This window comes from Volvox carteri (genome assembly GCF_000143455.1).
Source record: "Volvox carteri f. nagariensis unplaced genomic scaffold VOLCAscaffold_11, whole genome shotgun sequence".
NCBI lineage: Eukaryota > Viridiplantae > Chlorophyta > Chlorophyceae > Chlamydomonadales > Volvocaceae > Volvox > Volvox carteri.
This window is the reverse complement of record NW_003307554.1, coordinates 1,268,678-1,289,209: the sequence shown is the minus strand read 5'-3', so window position 1 is coordinate 1,289,209 and position 20,532 is coordinate 1,268,678. Positions and strand designations below refer to the sequence as shown.

At 59.4% G+C, this 20,532-nt stretch overlaps 3 protein-coding genes across 3 annotated transcripts in view; 1 reads left to right on the top strand and 2 right to left on the bottom strand.

Annotated features, from left to right (window-relative positions):
* Positions 1-4,911, bottom strand: part of VOLCADRAFT_89124 (uncharacterized protein) — a gene marked incomplete at both ends in the record, with an annotated part of 7,152 nt that extends 2,241 nt beyond the window's left edge. The window contains 10 exons of the mRNA XM_002948671.1: positions 9-139; positions 480-693; positions 926-1,115; positions 1,321-1,489; positions 1,797-1,998; positions 2,595-2,794; positions 3,133-3,286; positions 3,693-3,928; positions 4,111-4,200; positions 4,832-4,911. Coding sequence (XP_002948717.1) covers positions 9-139; positions 480-693; positions 926-1,115; positions 1,321-1,489; positions 1,797-1,998; positions 2,595-2,794; positions 3,133-3,286; positions 3,693-3,928; positions 4,111-4,200; positions 4,832-4,911 — 1,666 coding nt within the window. The remainder of the gene's footprint in view (positions 1-8; positions 140-479; positions 694-925; positions 1,116-1,320; positions 1,490-1,796; positions 1,999-2,594; positions 2,795-3,132; positions 3,287-3,692; positions 3,929-4,110; positions 4,201-4,831) is intronic.
* A 789-nt stretch (positions 4,912-5,700) lies between these two features.
* VOLCADRAFT_80362 (uncharacterized protein) lies at positions 5,701-9,877 on the top strand (the record flags this gene model as incomplete). The annotated part of the gene is made up of 8 exons (XM_002948792.1): positions 5,701-5,838; positions 6,432-6,596; positions 6,993-7,062; positions 7,541-7,629; positions 8,025-8,141; positions 8,405-8,490; positions 9,013-9,193; positions 9,545-9,877. 8 exons carry the CDS (start codon positions 5,701-5,703, stop codon positions 9,875-9,877), a joined length of 1,179 nt encoding a protein of 392 aa, XP_002948838.1.
* A 2,316-nt stretch (positions 9,878-12,193) lies between these two features.
* On the bottom strand, positions 12,194-18,598 carry VOLCADRAFT_127414 (kinesin-like protein; the record flags this gene model as incomplete). The annotated part of the gene is made up of 6 exons (XM_002948670.1): positions 12,194-14,839; positions 15,275-15,799; positions 16,121-16,214; positions 16,737-16,813; positions 17,336-17,519; positions 18,177-18,598. The coding sequence occupies 6 exons, from the start codon at positions 18,596-18,598 to the stop codon at positions 12,194-12,196; spliced, it is 3,948 nt and encodes a 1,315-aa protein (XP_002948716.1).
* Between the last annotated feature and the right edge of the window lie 1,934 nt (positions 18,599-20,532).

Below are 20,532 nucleotides of genomic sequence, written 5' to 3'. Positions count from 1 at the left end.
GTCCCCACCTGCGCTATTCAGCAGCACCAGTCCCCGCACCAGGGGGGGGTAGTCCGCCGCCAGACACGTGGAGATGAAGCCGCCGATGGAGTTGCCCGCAACCACCACCGGGGCACCCACAACCTGCAACACAAAGTCCCTGCAAGTGGGGGGGGCCGTGGGGGGGGGCCGCAGAAGGGGCGTGGGGGAAAATGAGAGGTGTGGGGGAGGGGGGAAAGGGGGAGCGGGGGGAAGGGGGGGAAGACGAGCCACGAGCGAGTGAAGCTGATGCCAAGGAAAGACTGATGCGCCAGAAGTAAGTCGGGAAGGAGGGGGGAAGGGAGGGGTTTGTGTGAAGCCGGGTGGTGAGGCTTGGGAGCCAGCGAGAGAGAGGCAGGCTGGACACGGATCAAGATGTTTACATTCCTCAAATACACACACATACACACGTCCCTATATACACATACATACATACATACACACATACACACATAGCTAACCTGAGAAAGTCCCGCCAAAGGTCCTGACTGTACGGCACCGCCGCTTTCTGGCTGCGGCCGAATCCAGGGAAGGTGGGGGCCAACACGCGGAAACCCGCCGCCGCCAGCGCCGCCATGTTGTCGCGCCACTGGTCGCCAAATGCCCCAAAACCATGGACGAGCAGTACGGCGGGAGCGCCTGGCAGAGGCTGTTCAGGCTCAGCCACGCAGTAATCTTTGGCGGAATGTGTGGGTTTGGGAGGGGAGGAGGGGAGCGTGCGGGTTATTCCGTACATGAGGCGCCAGAGGGGAGTAAAATAAGACGGGGGGGAGGAGGGGAGAAAAGGATTGTGTGTTTAAGCGTGTCTATGTGTGTGCGCATGCGGAACAGCTCGCTGGAGGAGGAAGGAGCCTAGACACACAAAACACACATACTTCCCCCCTCTCACCCCCCCCAAACCGCCTACCGGTCAGTCCGCCCCTCCACCGCCAAAAGTGTACTTCCACTCCGGGGCCCACCACCCTGTCGTCGTCCAGTACGGCAAGGGCCCGATGGAAGTCCGCCGCCTCCGCCGCCACCGCCGCGGCCACCGCCGCCGGAGTGCGCAGCCGCTGAGGATCCACACTGCCGTACGGCCGGCCGTCGGCGATGTAGGCCTGAGTGGCGGCAGTGACAACGGGAGGAGCGCGGAGAGGGAATCGTATGATGATGATGATGATGATGATGACGGCGACGATATCCCCCCTGCCCACCCACCCCAAACCCCAACTCCACAGGAACCATTTTCCTCAATCTGTTTGCAACCCCCCCACCCACACGCCGTACCCTCCCCTCCAGACCCCCCTCCCCCCCGGTCCTCACCTCCTTCAACACCCGCCGTGCAGACAAGGTGCCCAGTGCCTTGGCGCTGCTGAACAGCCCGGTGAAGGGAGCTCCGTCCACCCCGGGCCGTCGGAGAGCCGCGACCTCCTCGTCCAGGGAGACGGAGGAGGCGGTGGCGGTGGCGGAGGGGGGCGGGGCTGGTGCGGTTCTGTACGGCAGCAGCGGCAGCGGCAGCAGCAGCAGCGGCGTGCACAGAGGCATATCGTCACCGTCCCACCACCCACCACCGCACTCTTAACCCCTGTCCACCCCCCCACCTCACCCCTCGCCCGTTCCCACAACCCGGATTGTATTATGGACCCCAGCAGCTTTTCTCTTCTTGACTTGAGAGAGCATGTGTGCGTGTGTATGTGCGTGCGTGCGTGTGCATGTGTGTGTTTTACCCTCCCTCCCACGCGCACCTGAACCCCCTAGCACTGCAAACAACCAACACAAAGAGGGGCAAACCCGCCTACCCGAGGTACATCTTCAGCAGCTGCAGGGGGCTGTCCGGACCGGCACACACGCGTACGGCTCGATCAGCGTCAGGACCGCTCGCGCACTCCGCCGCCACCGCCGCCGCCACCGCCGCCAGCCCGCTGTCCTTGCCGTCGTCGTACACCGCCAGCGCCGCCTCCGTCAGCAGCTTACGCATCTCCGCGGCGCCCGGGATGCGCCCTACCCAGACACCGGGGCATTGTGTGTTTGGGGGTGTGTGTTTTGGGGTTTTAGGGGGGTTTGCAGTACCGTACGGCAGGTTGCGCGGTGGTTGTGGTGGTGGTGTGAAAATAGTCGGCCTTAATTTTTCCTATATCGTACTCTATTTATTGAGACCACTTTAAGGAAGTTAGGATGTCAAGACAATACTTGAAGGCCATCCAGTTAAATTCAAAGCTGCTCCATCCCACCCGCCTAGCGAGCGAGCTAGGTAGCTAGAGACCCAGTCCAATGTCCAGACTGATGTCCATATGGCAACAGTCAGCACTTGCAACAGCAGGTCAGCCAACAACGTCACACTGCAATTCAGCCAACGTCGTCCGGTCGTCCGATAACAAGTTCGAACGAGCTGAACAACTCCCTCCTAGGACTGCAGGAATTCAAAAGAGAGAAGAATCAAAATGGAGAAACAACTCTCCCCCGGCAGCCAAACGGCTGCCAACGAGTCAGCAACCCTCCCCCGTTCCCCCCCATACACCTATGCATGCACACAAACGTCCCATAAACAACCCCCCACACACATACATATATACATACATACATACCCAGGCATTCACCTGGTTCCACGGAGGCGGGGAAGGGCGGCAACGCGGAGGGCGCCGGCAGCGGCTCCGCCGGGGGCCCGCGTTGCGCTCGCCAAGTACGATATCGAATGTCGAAGTGGTCCGCCCGCCAGAGCGCCGCCCGCCAGCCGTACGAGGCGACCCCCAGCGCGTCACGCGCACGATCAAGAGCGGCACCCGCGGGCAGGCGCCACCTGATGCAAAAACAAAGTTCTACACTCCCTTCATACAAATGGTCGATTTCTCAGCTCAACATTCAATATTTTTCAGCTTTAAAATTCGACAAGCGCATGTCAAGCAAAATAGGCTTTTGAGACAGTGACAATAATACTATGTAATATAATATACTAATGAGAAAATAGCATTTCTTTAAATATTTCATCTATCGGCCTTCAAACACGTTCAAACGTTCACGCGATTAGCAGTCCGTCTAAATCCCTTCATCAAAGCAAGCTCCGGGGCCACCATACGAACCCCGAGGGGGAGGGGGGAAACCAGAGGATAAAGGGGAAAGGGGTGCTTTTCCTCGTACCTGAGCTCCACCTCCGCCTCCGAAACCACGGCCCTAGATCCCACCGTCCGCGCTACCGCCGTCAGCTGCTGCTCCCAGGAGCCCACTCGTATCGCCAAGTCGCTGCCGCGGACACGCAGCTCGGCACGGAGACGCTCCAGGGCAGCTGACAGAGCTGTCGTAACACGTGTACGGCGGCAACATGCGCAGGAGGGGAGGGGGGTGTCAAGTAGAGTTGCACGCCCATCCTCCCGCCAATGCCGCCTTTTCCAGAAATGGTGGCGGCGGAGGTGGTGAAGGCGGCGGCGGCTTCCATCCCCGCGCACTCGGGGTTGCCGCGCGCCGTGCGCCCCGGTATGCCCCGGGTTTGCGGGATTGAATGAGCAAAGCCGCAACTGAACCATTCAGCAGACAAGTTGGCACTAGCTCTAGCAGCAGCAGCAGCAGCAGCTGCTGCTCCTGCTGCTGCTACAGCTACAGCTAGTGGGGGAGCGCACTCACTACCGCAAGGAGGGTGAGGACCCCTGCCCCTATCCCTAACCCCCTTTTAAATCCCTAACCCCCTGAACCCCCATACCCACCCTCGGGTCCCCCAGGCGTAAAGGCCAAGTACGACAGCCGTACAGGATCCAACAGAAACACAGGTGCCAGCGGCCGTGGAGACGCGGAGGTGCCGCTCGGTCCCGCGGCTCCAACTGCCACCGCCGCCGCTGTAAGGCCCGGATGGTCATCCACCCTCAGGTCGTTGCGATACCACAGTACGACAGGCTCCGTTGGTCCCAGGTGCTGTGGCAGCTCGGAGACGTCGTACCAAGTGCTGCTGACGGGGCCGCGTGTGCTGCTGCTGCTGCTGCTGCTGCTGGTGTTCGAGGTGACGTCAGCGGAGGAGGAAGAGGAGGAGGGGGGTGGGGAAGTGGGCACCCAGGCGCGGGCGAGGGTTAAGGCGCGGGGAGGGTGCGAGGGAGCCGGGCGTATTGGGGTTGGACGGCTGGAGCGCACGTGTCGCGGTAGTTGTCCGCTAGCGGCGCAGCTGTGTGTAGCAGTTGCTGGGGGACGAGAAGCTGTAGCAGCAGCAATAGCAGCAGCAGCCTGCGGGATCGGTATTGCGGGGAAGGGATTATTACTGAGAGGGGGGCAAACACATCAGGAAAGGAAAACAACTTTTGATGTCCGAAGATGCTGTGAGGGTGGGAGAGGATGGGGTTGGGCGATGGCGTCGAAGCCCGGTAATCAGTGAGCTGTGTGTGTGGGGGGGGGGGTTCCTAGGCCTGGGTTAGGTGACCCGCACAAAGGAGAGCCCAGCCCTCCCGTGCGGGGGAGAGTCTGGGCCTGCCGTAGAGGGGGATGGAATTACAGCGGGCTGGTTTGTGTGTTGGCTGAACGGGACGAGGCGGGGTTTCGGGAGTTTGAGTTTTTGGGGGAAACACATGCGTGAAAGGTTTGGAGGTTGGAGGGCTAGGCGGGCAGTGGGTGAGTGAAAAGGGCAAAACTGGGAAGTTCTGGGTAACGGTAATGAAGGGCTGCGCGCGTTGTATGCGTGGACGCGTTGTATATGGGTGCGCGTGGGGACATGGGGAGGGGAGATACATCGTGATGGGGCTCGCAACAGTGAGCTCCGCCAGCACTGGATAGACGACGGATCAGTACTGCCCCGGACATGGACAACGAATGTGTATTTCACCCCAGCGTGGGTCAACGCCTGGCTGATCCAAACTCTGACCTGCTTCCAAGATGCGCGCCCGGTCCATCCGCGCTTCGCGTGGACTCTCGGACCATGCGAGGAACAAGGCCAGCTACCATGTAAACGCTGAGTTGGTCTTAAAGTTTGCATAACGCGTTATTTCAAGAAAGTCAGCCAATGGAGAGATTTAAACAGAGCGCAGACGGGCAGCCCGAAAGCGTACCGCTTTGCTTAACCCCTTCAGGCCTGGGAAATAATGTATTTTAAGGCAAATAACCGCAAGTTTTGGAAAATCTTTTGTGATTAAGGCGTCCATTTCGTATGTGAAACCGGACGTGCATTGCCGTCCTCTGTGACGCAAGACATCTGCCGTTTCCTTGGAGCTCAAGTTTTCAAGCATATGCATGATTTGTGAGTTGTAAAAAATCTTAGAGCCTGCTGAAGCATAGGTCGACCCGTGGGCCTAGGGAAGGTTGCCATTTCTGGTCATGTAACGCACAGAGTAAGCACAATGTGCAAATTACGTACAAATTATTATGCAAAAGCACTTAAGCATAGGACTGGTAAAAAAAGGTCGAGTTCGTAACGGCGTTCACTCCAGTGCAAAGGTGTGGTTGGCTACTGTATTGCGTGAAAGAACCCTGGCCCATCCTTGCAAGGCGTGTGCATTGCCTGCACCAGTACTCGCTGAACAAAGTTGGCTGGGGCCCTTAGTGCTGTGCGTGATACGCGCCCGAAATCAAATCCGTCGTTGTCGTTCACAACGGTCTCTTTGAAATCACCATGCGTGCCCAACTTTGACTTTCATGCATTACATCCTAGTTGTAAGTACAAATTTGTCGGAAGGCAGGTTAAGGATTACAGATATCTTCTATTTCCTGTCCCCTGTTTAACACAAACCTAGGAGGATGGCCGTTGCGCCAGACAGTGCCGATGTGCTTCCTGTTTTCGACTTGACCGCGGCCGTGGACAAGAACCCAGATGAGGCTGACCCTGAGCTATGCGCGTCCATCGCAAGGTGCCTACATGAGACTGGATGTCTTATTGTAAGTCAATATACTTAGGAACACTCATACTCTGTTGCCACCAAAGGCAAGGAGCGCTCGTGTCTTGGACGCTGCTCATACGCTGCTTGAAGTGTGGAAGCGCTCCTCCATGGCGGACGACGACAATTAGCCGATGTGCGACGCTTGCAACAACGCATTGCCTCACGTCCTCATGTCGCCATCCTCTTGCATGACGACCATGACTGCCGATTGGCCCATCGCCAAACTTCTTCTTTCTGTGACAAACGCTTCCCCAAGGGCCTCTGACCTTCTCTTTCGGTTTGTCCCCTGCCTCTGCTAAATCGGTAAAGTATTTCCCGCTTAACCAACAATTTGCCAGCTAACTCCTGCTATTCTCAGCCTGCCATACCGCGTTTTGATGTGGGTCAGCAATACTTCTACCTGTCCACCTCCACCCAACCCCCGCAGCCCATCGTAACCATTGCCCTCTTCCACCCTTTGATACTATCCTCCGCCGCCGCTTCATCACCGTACCTCTCTTCTCATTTCTCTTCAGTCGGCAGTTGGCCTAACGTTTTCTTGCATCCTATAATTCCCCGTCCTCGCCCGCCCCCTCCCCGTCCTCTTTTCAGGTTCGCGACCCGCGTGTTCCAGCCGCCCACAACGACCGCTTCCTGGACCTCCTGGAGCGCTACTTCGGGCAGCCCGCGGACCGGAAGATGGCGGACTGCCGACCCTCCCTGGACTACCAGGTCGGGGTCACGCCCTGCGGTACGGAAGTACCCCGTTGCCTCGTGGTGAGTTGGATGAGTGGTCATGGATGTCTGTATGTATATGCTATGTGTTATGCATGAACGATCTGTGCCGCGGTTTGGTGTGCTTGTGCGTATGTATGTGTATGTATGTGTGTGTGCGTGTGGAATGAGGCAGTAGATGTCGTACAGGGGCCGCTGCCGGGTGAAGCACGTCGCCCGTGGCGAAGGCACGTACCCACACGTGCGGTCTCTTTTGACTTCCCCCTGCCCTCCCCTTCCTTGCCCCCCCCCTCCTCTCCGCTCTCCAGCTCATGGCCGGCTGATGCCCCCCTGGCTCTTGACTCGGCACCACCACGGGATTTCCTCACTGCACAACACTCTGCACTCGCTCTCCCCCTACACCCCTACATACATACGTACGTACGTACGTATACGCAGGACACACAGCTTCAAGACCAGCTGCGCAAGCTGAAGGGCGCCAATCGAGCCACACTGCCGACCGGGCCAGGTGGGGAAGTATGTATGTATGTACGTATCAACGCATGTACGTGTGGGGACAGAGGGGATTGGAGAGGGTTTAACCCCGATACACTACCAGCAGCCAAGCACCAGCAGCCTAAGAGCTCCCGAGGGAGGGGCTAGCTGCCTGCTGCGGGTGCTGTGCTGTGCTAGGGTTACACAGGCACGCAGAACACCACCTGCTGTGTGGGTTTGGCAATATGAGCTAGGTAAGGAGGGAAGGAGGCAGGGGGCGGATGAAGCGTGACACGATTGACAACGGGAACAATGTATAGTTTTTTACCCTTGAGGCAAAGTGCGCAATGACGATCGACAAAGCTCCGGGCTTTTGGCATACACAATGTCGTACACTGTACCTCGGTCCAGTCTGTTGCGACCGATTCACCCTCCATCCACCTCTCCCTATCTCTCGCGCCCCATCACCCGGGGCCCCCCTACCCCCTGCGCCAAAAATATATCTTCGCCAGACCTCAAGTGGCGGTACATGTGGCGAGTTGGTCAACGGCCGGAGGTGACCCAGTTCCCGGAACTGAATGCGGAGCCTGTCGTACCGCAGGTGGGGTGGGGGAGGCCTGGGTGTTTTGTGTTTGTGTGGTATGTGTGTGGGTTGGGTTTATGAGAATTTATTTCCCCCCCCCCCAGCTACCCGGCAAGCAATGTGTCGCCGTCATACGCGATCGAGGGAGGGGTCCCGTTTCTGAGTTCCTGTCGGTGACTTCTTTGTTGCCTTTGATATAATACATTTGCAGTTGTGGTGTGGTGCGGTGTGTCCCAAGTTATTATGTGTCGTAAAGCTATTAGAGCGGATTTGCTGCCGCTGTTGTTGCCTCTGTTGCTGACTTGCTTCATGTTACTGGTTCTTCTGGATCACTGCTACTGCCGTACCCGACACTGCTACTGGACATGCTACCTACCGCTACTGCCACTACATGGCTGCTACCGCTGCTCCAGGGATTCCCCGAGTGGTCCGTCGTGATGGACGGCTGGGGGGAGGCGCTGGTGGGGGCGGCTACTCTGGTGGCGGGGCTGCTGGCCCGGGGGCTGGGACTGGGGGAGAGCGAATTGCAGGTGGGGGGGAAAGGGAGGGAGCGGGAGAGGGGGTACTGCCTGTTGTCCGATGTGTGCGTGTGTGTGTGCGTATGGACTTGCGACGGTTGTGGTTGTTGGTGGACGGTTGCCTTCTTGGGGGCGGAATGTAGAACGATCCATTCATCAACTGCTGGTCATACAACCCCGAACCCCGTCCACGTCAACACGCCTTCCCTCTCTGCTTCATTATGCACTCGTACGTACATACACACACATCTCATTACCCCGTCGCCCCGCCACAGGACCTGATGTCCGTGGGGCCCCACCTGCTCGCCCCGACCGGTTCCGATCTGTACTGCAATGGCCGCCTGGGGGCTGTGCTGGCGGGGTGAGGGGGGGCGAGGGTGCGCGCTTTCGGGGGGGCGGATGTGGCCTTAACGGCACGGCGCGTCCTTGGATGTGGTTGTGGCCATACTTCTGCTGCTGCTGCTGTTTTGTAGTAGGTAGGAAGGGGGAAAGTAGCAATGAAGAAAGGTGGAAAGCACGGGGGGCCGCATCGCACAGGGCCTGTTGTTGTTCTAACAAGAGGCGGAAGGGTAGAGAGCTACTCCCCCGGGAGAAAGAGAGGAATGTTAAAACACAAATTGAATCCAAATCCAAACCGGAACACCGCGAGGCTTCACCCCTACAGACTCTCTCCCCCCCATACACACACGCACACTGAGCACACACTCCACTCCCTACACCCCCTCCCAACCCCCAACCCCCGCACACACTCACACTCTTTGCGCACACGCCACCCAGTCCTCCCCTCGTGCATTCGTCATCCTCTTCCCCTTCATCTTTCCCCCCGCCCAACTGCCGCCCCTTCCCTCCCTTCCCGCTCTTTCTTCATCCGTACCACCCGCAGCTACCACTACGACCTCAATCTGATCACGGTTCACGGCCGCAGTCGCTTCCCTGGACTGCACGTCTGGTTGCGGGACGGGCGGCGGGTGGCGGTTCGTATTCCCGCGGGCTGTCTGCTGATGCAAGCCGGGAAGCAGCTAGAGTGGTTGACGGGGGGATATATTGCGGCGGGGATGCATGAGGTGGGTTGGGAATGGGGTTGGGTTGGGTTGGGGGGCTCCCGGGGGCCGGGGCAGGCGGGCGGGCAGGCAGGGGTCTTGATTGGGCTAGGAAAGGGTGAGAAGATCTAGATTAGGTGCCGTACAATTGTGTTTGCAGTCTCGTTTTATATATTGGTTTCCGGCTTTTCACATGTATACATATATACATACATTCTTGCGTATATTTCTCAGTTGCGAAATCGCGCATCGCACATCAATTTCCGGTCGCGTCTTCAGCATATCCTCCTCGTCGTCGTCGTAATAGTCGTAGTCGTTTGTTATCTCTATCGCACTGTGCTCGGGGCTCCACACACCCCCTCTCCGGCGGTTCAGGTGGTGGTGACGGAGGCGACGCTGGCGGCGGTGGAGGCCGCTCGAGCCGCGGGTCGCAGCACCTGGCGCATCTCCTCCACCGTCTTCATCCATTGCGCCAGTGACGCAGTTTTGAGGCCGCTGGGGCGGTTCGGGAAACTGCAACAGCAGCAGCGGAACCAGACAGATAATCATGATGCGGCAACATCAGCAGCCGCGGCGGCGGGGGAGGAGGGGATGAAGGCGGGGGCGGAGGACGGTGCCTATCCAGCGATCAAGGCCGGGGAACAGGTGAGCAGCGGGTGCCGGGCAGGGCGGCGGTGGGGACGAGTACCGATGAGCTCTGCTTTCTAGTTGGTTTCGGAGCTGTCTCCTGACTCGCACAAAGAGTCAAGAGCAAGAGCACCGTCCACGCCAGCCGTAGCTGGCAACTACCAACTGCCAGTTGCTCCTGCAACTGCCACAGTGTACGCCCGAATGTTCTCACCACTGACCGACGTGTATTTACACGGCCCCCCGGATTTCCCCCCGGGTCTGTTGCAAGTGTGCCCAGCTTCCTAATCTCCATTCCTAACCTCCCCGCGCTGACCCTCGGTACGGCAGGTTCAAAGGGAGCTTGAGGCAATTTGCTTGCGTAAGACCGCCACAGCGGCGGCGGTATCTGACGCAGCGGTGGTGCCGTCGCTGGCTCCCGCGCCTTCAACCGTTGCCGGGAAGGGAAATGTGGTCGTCGGGTCGGTGGCTTCGCCGGCGGCGCTGGGTGGAAGCGCCAACAACGGCCCCGTGGGTGGCGGCGGGAGTGCCGCCGCTGGCGCCGCCGGCAGCGGCAGCAGCTGCGCCACTGGGGTAGCGGTGGCGGCGGCGGCGAGTAGGTAACTCGGCCGCAACGATGGTGGTCTTGGAGGCACCTGGCGAAGTTGGGCGGAGCTTCAACTTTTTGTCAGTTAATATTAAATTCTTTTGGGATTGCGGTAATTGCGGTGGCATAGCAGTCGGTGGGGGGCCTTGGGGAGGACCTGGGTGGTTGGGTTGGTTGGTTTCATCGGCGCTGGTTGCATGTGTATTTTTGAAAACAGGGACCTTGAATAAAATTTACAGTGTCCCTTTTATCCAGAAGCAAATTGGCAAATAGCTTTGAGGACAGGTGGTTCGGGGTGCTTCGGGATCCTTGTTGCCGAGGTTTCTGGAAGTTCCTCTCGGTGTTGGTGTGTGTGTGTGTTGGTTTGTGAGACGGGGTCTGTGTCTGCCTTGCGAGCTGGGGATGCGGTGAGCAGTGAAGCGAAAGGCGAGAAGCGAGCAGGGGGGAGAGAGGGGCGAAGCAGCAGCGAAGCCGCATAGCACACACAAAAACAAGCAGCAGGTGGCGAGAAGGAAAGCATAAGGATGGGGAGAGGGGTACGTTCTGTTCAGGTTATCTTGAGAACTGAGATGTTATATATATGTATATATCTCCGTTCACGACTCCATCCACATCTGAGCTGCATGCCGTACCCTTCTGCGTCGATCGTACTTGGCACGATGATAATGATGATGAAAGTTATGTCTGCGTTATCTCTTACCTTATGTCTACTTGTTATGCGTACTGGTGTTGAAGAGACGTGCGATATGGCTTGTCTGTGTGTGTGTTAAATGGTTACGTGTGTGGGTTACGAGTCGAGGGCTCAAAAATGTTTTTTAAAACTGGACAGCTTTGCTTTGCTGTTTCCTCCTCTTTCTCATTCTTTGCTGCTTTTACTCGTGTGTGTGTCTTGAGGCTAGTCCAAAACTATTAATACGATTTGAGAGGGAGTAATTGCATGCACTGGCAACGCAAGTATTTAGTTATCCGAACATGTGTGGGTCAGGAGTGGTTGACACCGACCGCAGAACCGGAGTAGATTAAAAAATTGAAAGGAATATACACAGATATACGGAGATGGAGCATTTTACACCCTACCTGTGAGAACTGTCATTTGCCAAACAGTCCTGCAAATGGTCTGCCCCCTTTCAAATCGCCGCATCCTCTTTCGTCTAGTGCGCTGCATCCCCTCGCTCACCTCGCTCCCTCTGCCCCCTGCCGTCCCGATGGTGAACTGTACTGCACTGAACTACTTTCTACGCCTGCATCGTCCTGTTCTGTCTTTCCTCTGCTTGCACGCGGCCAGTTCAAGAATAGCACAGGGTCCACGTCACACACACACACAGGTACACCCCTGCAATTTTCCCGCGCTTCGGATCCGTTCGCTCGTAATAGTAGAAGTCGCTCAAAAGTCTGACAATCGACAACAAGAATAACAAGAACATAAATATCCGATACAAAACCGACCAGTGTCCTCATCCTCAGCCAGATGATCATGACCATCACCGCTTGCAGATGATCTCGAACACGTACATGAATATCAGCCAACAGCCAGCGGACTCTAGAGCACTCTACGGCAGCTTTCCCAGCAACCGCAGGCAACCACGACAAAGCACTCTTGGACACATCATCATATGCCTGAGATGCAATGCGCTTCTAACGAATATGCAAATATTATTGCAACCTACATGCGGCCAATTTACAGCCGACCTGCGCTAACCCGCTCCTTTTCCGACTTACGGCCCCCTTGCAAAGGGCGAGCAAAACCACGGATGGTCAGCAGCAGCGGCAGCAAGACGCAACGTGCCGTACTGCACGATGCAACGTTAATGCTACAGCGCCGGCAGGCCCGTACGCGGATCGAGCTGCAGGGCCGACGCCAGGTTCTTGGCGCGCGTGGAGCTGGCGGAGGCGCCCAGAATGTAAATCCAGGAGCCAGCGTCCAGCTTGGCGACGCGGTCGGAGGCGCCGCCACGGCTGCCGCCGTTGGGCCGCCCGATGCCGCCAACAGATCTAGAACGGATCTTGCCGCCGGAGCCGCCGCCGCCGCCGCTGCGCGGCGGCGATCGGCCGCGATACGAGTGGAGCCCGTACGCTCCGCCGCCGCCGCCACCGTCATCACCATCCGCCATGAGATCAGCAATGAGGGCGCGGCGCCCGCCGACGGAGGGTTGGCGGAACCTTGCCGCGTCGGCAGAGGAGGGCGGCTGGGCCGGTTGCGACGGTGGCGGCGGCGGCGCGGGCGGTGGTGGCGTCAGCGGCGCGGCCGCCGCTGCCAGGATTGACCTGCGACCCCAGCCCCCCCCGGCTGCAGCCGCCGGTGGCGCCGCCGCCGCCATCGCCGTCGACAGCGATGGCGACAGTGGCGCAGGGACGGTGGAGGCCACTATCAAGCTACTACGACCAAAACCACCTCCGCCAGCGGCAGCGACGGCGGCGTTAGGATGCCCGCCGTCCCCATCTGTGAACTTGTTAAGCAGGGCGTTGCGACCCCAACCGGTACCGGAAATAACCACCGCACCGCCGCCGCCAGCCGCCGCCGGCGCGCTGGACGGCTGCTGTAGCGCCGATCGACCGCCGGCAACACCAGCCAGCGCCGGCGCCGGCGGCGCTGCCTGGCGAGCTCCCACCGCAGGCTCCTTCGCAGCAGCTTCGCCTGTCTTTCCCGCCTTCGCCGCCGCCAGGGCCTCCCGGGCCTCCCGCATGATTTCCTCGTACTCTTCTGGATCCAGCTGCGACAGCCCGCCGTCGCTGGCGGAGGCATTGCCGCTGTCACTGCCGCCGCCGCGACGGGCCACCGCTGCCGAAGTGCCCCTCTCAGCACCAGCGCGACGGCCGCGGTGTCTGCCGTCCTCCTCCTCCTCGGATTCGACATCCTCCTCTACCATCTCCTCCTCATCATCATCCCCGTCGTCCTCCTCCTCTTCTTCTTCATCACTGGCCTTGTCTGGGCCCGCGTCTTTCCGTTTCCCCCCGACCACCTTCACCTCCTCCTCCTCCTCCTCCATCACCTCGGACGACCCCTCCTTATCCTCGGGCTCAGCATCGTCAAAGTCATCCTCGTAATCCGCCGCCACGAGCTCCCCCCGCCCCGGACTACGTATGGGACTACGCCGCCGCGGCGGACTGCCGTCACCTCTACTCCGGGAGGCGGCGGCAGCCGTTGTCGCTGCCGTACCGCGCGTCTGGCTGGGACTAACCGATGAGGACTTCGCACCGGCGGCAGCAGCGGTGATGGCGGCGGCGCCGTCTTCGCGGGTGGAGAGCCCTAGGGGGTGTGGGTGTGAGTGCGCCTCAGGTAGCTGCACCGAACGTGCCGGGCTGATGGATTGTTGTTGCTTGTGTTGATGTTGATGTTGTTGTTGATGTTGATGTTGGTGCTGTTGGAGGTAGTAGCGGAGCTGTGACGACGCGTCGTTGGCCACCGATCCCGGGGAGGGTCGGTCGCTGCCTGTAGGGCTGTCCGTCATTTCGATACTGTGCACCGGCGCCAAGTTGCCGCCGCCGCCCAGCGACGCCGACCCGACAACTCCCGGCGCTAAAGTCAGCCCCGGCGGCGGCGGCCGCCGCTGCGCCGCCGCCGGTGGCACCGCCGCGCCGCCGCCACTGCTGCCGTAAATTCCGATGGCGGCGCGCGTTCGGACCGTTAGGGCTGGCGGCACGGTCGAAGTTGATGTACTCGACGCCAGTGGCGGCGGCGGCGGCTGTGCGCCAGGACCCGGCGGCGGCGGCAGGCCGCCCCAGTTGCCGCGCTGTGGCGGCGGCTGTCGTGCCCTGAACCGGGCCCGCTCCTGCGATGTGAGGCTCAAAATCTGAGACTTAATGGACATGATGGCCTCGTCGAAACTCAGACGCCGCATTTCCGCGCGCCGCCGCGGCGGTGACGGCCCGCCGCCTCCGCCGCCTCCGCTGCTGCCGGGTGCTCCGTGGCTGCTGAGCAGATTGCTACGGGAGCGGCTCAGCGTCGCCGGGCCGCCGCCGCCGATGCGTGTGGGTGTTAGTACGGCGGAGGACGGCGACGACGTCGCACGGCCGCGGGAGCCTGGCCCACCACTGGAAAGATGGACGGGCACGGAATTCAGAGGGGTGGAGGGTGTGGAGAGGCGGAAGAAGTCCGCGGTGCTGCCGCCGCCAGGGCCGCCAGCGCCGCGGGCCCCGCTACCACCTCCCCCTCCAGCGGCGCTGCCGCCACTGCCGGCGCTGCTGCGCAGGCTGCTGCCAGGGCGGTGTGGCGGCGGCGGCGTGCCCGCAGTGTCAAAAGCAGTCGGCGGTGTGCCGAGCGACAGCACCGTCGTGGCGTCGAGTACGACTCCGCCGCCGCTGCCGTCAACGCCGCCGCTGCCGTCAACGCCGATCCCGCCGGCGCTGGCGGAGCTTGCGTGATGAAGACGCTGCTGCAGCTCTGCCCGCAGCGCCCGTTCCATTTCTAGAGCCCTCCGCGTCTGCTCGAGCTCCTCCGCCAATTTCGCCGCATCCACCTGGCCGTACATACATGCAAACACACATAAACTAACTAATTTCCCACCACCTCTGACCACTACCACGTGAGGGCACGTCTTCATACATACTCAATTTGCACACATACAGACATACAGACACACCGTCCTGTGTTCTCCCAGGCCCTTCTGTGACCCACTTGCGCTCTGACATGCTGTGAGCGTTACTCTGGGGTGCCATCAACATGAGCCTCACACCGGGGTCCTAACCGTCTTTCGTTGCTCCCCCCCCTTCCCCTCCCCATCCCCCTTGGCATCACCTTCACTCACTCGTGGTTCGTCTTCCCCCTCCCCCTCCTCGTAACCTCCAACTTCCAACTGACAGCCGGTTGGCACTAACCTTTCCCCCCTCCCCCCCTCCCGGAGACTTTCCCACCTCCCCACGTGCACCCCCTAAACTCCACAACCGACACTCACCCCATCCACACCCGGCGGTGCCGTACCGCCCTCTGCAGCAGGGTCGCCCCCACCCGTGAACTTGCTGAGCATATTCCGCAGCCGCTGAATCTCACGCTCCTTCAGCGCCAGGACGGAGCCGACATCGCGCGACGTGTTGACGACGGGATTGTTGGCAATGGCGCGCGCGCGGTCCGCAAACCGCAACGTCGAGCAACTCTCCTCGAACGCGTCCATGGACGGCGACAGCGTCGCCAACACCGTCGTACGGCAATTGCCACCCAAGGAATCTTGCAGCAGGTGCGTCAACCGGGAGTCGCGGTACGGGACATGTGTACGGCGTTCCGTCAGCGCCGCCACGACGCTGCCCAGCGCCGACAACGACCCGTTGATTGCCGTCATCTCATTGACTCGCTCGTCGCCGTACAGCTCCGTTCCGCCGTCCCAGCCGCCGGCGGTGGCGGTGTTCCAGCGCTCACTTCCCGCCAAATCCACAAAATTAAGTTTTGAGCGGATGACGGTTCCGTCAGCTCCCCCGTTGGGCCACTGCTCGATCACAAGTTGAAGTATGGCATGACTCCGAGAAGAGGCCTGGTTCATCTCCGTGTGCCGTACGGCACGGTTTCGGTTGCCTGTGCGCAGTCATTGCGGCATTTTCACACAGCAACGAGCATGCGCGTGTGTGTATGTGCGGGTATGTGTCCGCGTGTGTGTTTCCCTCCCTCCCCCCCTTCCCCCCGCTGGGATTGTCAACCCCGCTTCATATCCACATCCACGTTTACAGACACATTGCATGACGTCACATTACGATGTATCTGGTCACTTGCCCTTCGCAATCAGTTGGTAAACGGACTTGTACGACTTGACCTTGACGCACAGCAGGTTGGGTACGAAGGTGTTGCCCTTGGCATCCTCCCGAACCTCCAACAGCGCGCGTCTCATATTCACATCAGCCGGGTCCCTGGGGGAGGGGGGAAGGGGGGAGGGGGAAAGGGGGGAGGGGTCGGGCACCCACATGTGGAGGTGGGGGGTAATGCACGTGGAGGTGTTTGTTGCCTGGTTGGGGACGGATTGGCTGTTTGTGGAGCGGGCGGCAGCTGGATCCTGGATCTGGTGCCGTGCGGCGCCTTCAGTCCCCCCCACCCTCCCACGCCGGCTGCCACCACAGCCGCCTCTAAACCCTCCTCTCCCTCCCCCCCGACCTATCAGTCATCCTTGGCATCAGGTTCACTCGTTCGTGGTTCGTCCCTCCCCGCCCCTCCCCTCCCCTCTCCCCCCCTCCCCTCTCCCCCCCTTCCCTCCCGGGTTTTTTCCGCGCTGGCAGACACACACACACACATGCACACATACATACATACACACATGCATACACACACCTTGCGGCGGGGTACCGCTTTTCCAAACCTTCCACATCACATACGACATCGCATCAGCCCTACTACCACACCTCCGCCCCCTCCGCATATCCCCCTCCCACAACCACCTGGCGTTCTGTGGCTTGTACGGCTGCAGCAAGTCGTGGAGGCGGTCGTTGTAAATTTCCATGTAGCTCACAATCACCTGGCGCGTGAGAGCGGCAGTGGGGGCAACACCACAAGAGCCACCATCGGGGTGGGTGGTGGTGGTGGGGGGATATTGCGGACAGGGGGTATTACAGAATGCGGGAGACACGGGCATATAAACGATATAAACGATGATACGGATTGCGTGTGCGTGTATGTATGTCTGTATGTGTGTAAGCGCCATTAAGAGGGCGCCAGCAACGAAACGCGGGAAGAGGGGAGTCAGGTCGTGGGAAAGGGTTAATGAGGTTCGTCGTTGGTTCGCCGCCTCCTGCTCCCCCTCCGCCTCCTGCTCCCCTTCCCCTCCCTATTGATCCCCCGGCCGGGTACAGCTGAGCGAATCTCCCCCCCTCCCTCTCCCCCGCTTTTTCCTCTCTCTTTTCCCCCCTTCTCTCTCCAGTGCACATGGACATACATACATAATACATACATGCATACATACGTACAGCGGCTCAGGTGGTCACGGAGGACTCAGCACAAAGGGGAACGTGGCAACCCAGCAGCTCGCTGATGGACGTACCTGGATTGCCGTACCCTCCGCGTCCTGCTTTCCCTTCGCCTCCCGGAATAGCTCTTTGACGGCCCGGGGTATCACACCCGGACCGCCTCCGCCGGGGCCCCCGGGCGCTGCAGCAGCCGCACCGCCCTCCGCGGTGGGGTCGTCGCCCATCATGGTGAAGGTCTTGCCCGTACCCGTCTGGCCACTGAGGGGGGGTCAAGAGGGCGGGAAGCGAACCATTGGCGCGGATGAGCCCGGGGGTGTGAGGAGCGGGAAAACACAGGAGAGGGGGGAAGCGGCGGGGGGAGGGGCCAGGGGTTGCGACACGTGCGGAGGAGGAGGGTGAATGCACATTTGTACGGCAGTTGTACGGCAGTTTGGCAGTGGTAGCTGGTGCACGTCAGGGTATCCAAGGCAGTTGGCCCCCATTGCGACCCGGGCGGTTGTGGATGTGGAGGGGTGGGGTGCGGCTGGAGAGGATCAGGGAGGAGGGGGGGGAGAGGGAGGATAACCGTGAGGCGGTTGCGGCGTGTGTGACGGAGTAGCGGCCTACTGCCAGGTAGCATGGGACATCCCCGTTCCCCGTTCCCGTCAGCAGCAACAGTCTTTCCTCCTGGCATCAGCTTCACTCGCTCGTGGTTCGTCTTTCCCCCTGTAACCCCCTCCCCCCCTCTCTCTCCCCTCTTCCTTCCCGTCTCTCTCTGGCCCCCTTCCCTCTGCTCTCCTCCTCTCCCGCATTTGTTTGCCCGATCTGCGAAAAAGAACCGTCGTTCACTGCAGGGTTCGAACCCCGGGCCGCGCGACACCACGTGACAGCGTCCGCCCATACTCCCAACGCCTTGGGGATGACTCGATGACTCACTAGGCAAAGATGGTGCTGTTGTAGCCGTCGAGCGCCAACGGCACGCAGTCGCGGACCTTCTCGTACACGTCCAGCTGTGCCGTGTCCTCACCAAACACGTGGTGATAGCGGCCGCTGAATTCCTGCGTGTCGTTGAAGACCTTGATGTCGTACGGCGGCCGTACCTCCACGCCGCTGTCGTACATGAGTTCGCGTGGCAGAGGCGGCCGTACACGCACCAGCACCTGCACGCCGGAGGCGGACTGTGCCTGCTGCTGCTGATGGTGTTGGTGGTGTTGGGCCGCTGCGCTGTGCTGATGCTGGTATTGCTGCTGTGCGAGCTGGGAGTACAAACCGTATTGGCCGTACTGTGCGCTGCCGCCGACTCCGCCGTTGCGCATGGGACTGCTGGCGCGCAGGGAGCTGCTGAAAAGGGGAGGCATTTTGAAAACCTTGCCTCTGGGCGGCCCTCGAGGAAGGTTGGGCAGATATTTGAAGATGCGCCAGATGCCGTTATCAGGGTCAGATGGTGTTGTGGCAGCGTGCGACGAAGGCGTCGTTGATGCCACCAACGGCGATCGCTGGCGTTGCCTCCGGTCCAAATGGCTGGCGAAGAACTGCCGCCCGTTTCAACAATCCGTTCCGGGCATCGTTCTTGATTTATATACCTAGCCGTCCCAGAGCCACATTGTATCCAATAGGCAGGTCTCTGGTGTTTACTCAAAGCTGTTAACGGATGAGCATTCGAGAAATGGCTCCTTAAGGAGTGAAGCAGTGCAGTGCAATTTGCATAAACATATGGTGATTTAGTATTGATATTGTAACAATAACTGGACGTCCTTGCTAAACCTGTCCTTTGCGTCTACCCTTCGAGGGTAATAGACTTCTACTCTGTGCAGCCATGTGGTGTGCTAACCAAATAAATCTAAAGTACTTTCCTGCTTAGTGACATGCGCTCGGTGATTGCACAGTGGAGGAAATCAAGGACAGCTTGTCGTACGTCCTGTGGAGGTTAAGGCTGACCAGTGCGTTTGATCGGCCCCAGCAGCATGGCATAAGATAAGGCAACATCGAAATGCAGCATGGCATGGCATAAGACAGCATCGAAATGGCCCTCTTCTATTGTTAATATCTATTGACTTCTTGAAGGGGCCCGGACAGAACCGTGGGGTTGCTGCCCGTCCCGCCGCAGTGTCAAAGAGAAGGGGTTGCGACAACTTGCTGGTTGCACAGTACCGCACGCTGTAACCATAACCATTTGACAAACTTTCATTTAAAACGTAATGTAATGGCGGGGAGGCATAGGCCTAATTGAACGACCTGGAGCCCCGCTTTTTCTTAACCTCCTGCAGAGGTCGCTGGTGCCGCTTTACAGCACTTGAGGATCCACCGGGATGCAAACTTTCCACCCTCCTGAATTCACGTCTCTGAAACATATTTTGTACGTTGATCGTAGTTATGTACGAACTGGCACGAGCACAGGTCTGGCTTAGGTGCCGTGCACCGTACAAAATGCACACTCACAGTAATCCAGAATCTTCAAGTGTAGTGGGCGAGACAAAAACAGGTAAGCCATGTGTGGCTATTGCTTCACACAAGAGCACCTTTAGTCGAGCCGGAGCGGAACATCTATCTCCTCCCAATTCCGTTGATCATTTGCGTCAGCCCCGGAGCTCTTGTGCATCCCGCGGAGTTGTCGTCACGACCTCCGCCGGCAGGTCCTAGTTCGCGTTGCATTCGAGCGGTGTCGGAAACTGCGGACCGTAACCCCTATTATTGGTTGTGGGCGGACATGTGCCTTCCCTGGACCACCGGCCGGTTTCGAACTCTACACCTTCTGCGGACAAGGAAGTCCCGAATCACTTTCACGTTTTATTTACCCAGGTCGTTGCTTGGCTCGGCTTAACGAGTGCAGCTCCAAGCTGCCTCCAACCGGTTTCATTCGGTCTGCAGTCCATTTTGTTAAACCAGCCAATTAATGGCGTTATTGTGGCGGTGTGTGGGTATTCAGTCCAGGGTTCCCCGGGCATGTAAGTCAGGACCGGATTACGGACCATCAGGGATTGCCGTGCTTGCCCCGCACCCCAGCCAGCCAGCCAGCCAGCCAGCTATAACTAGCGAACGAAAGCTTTGCTTGCCGCTGCTGGCGAGCTGTTTATACCTCCGTGTTATCGGCTGGTTAAGATGCTTTTTAAGCCCTTGTTATGCAAGGCGGCCAGGCAACGGCCTGCCTAGCTACCTGATCAGCAGCATGTGTCGCTTGTTGAGTGAGCTCAACTATCGCACGTAACTCACTCCAGGACAGAGGCCTTCTTTAGTCGCATTGCACCAGTATCTGCGGACTTGAGGAGCTACAGGGCGGCTCGGAGGTCTAACT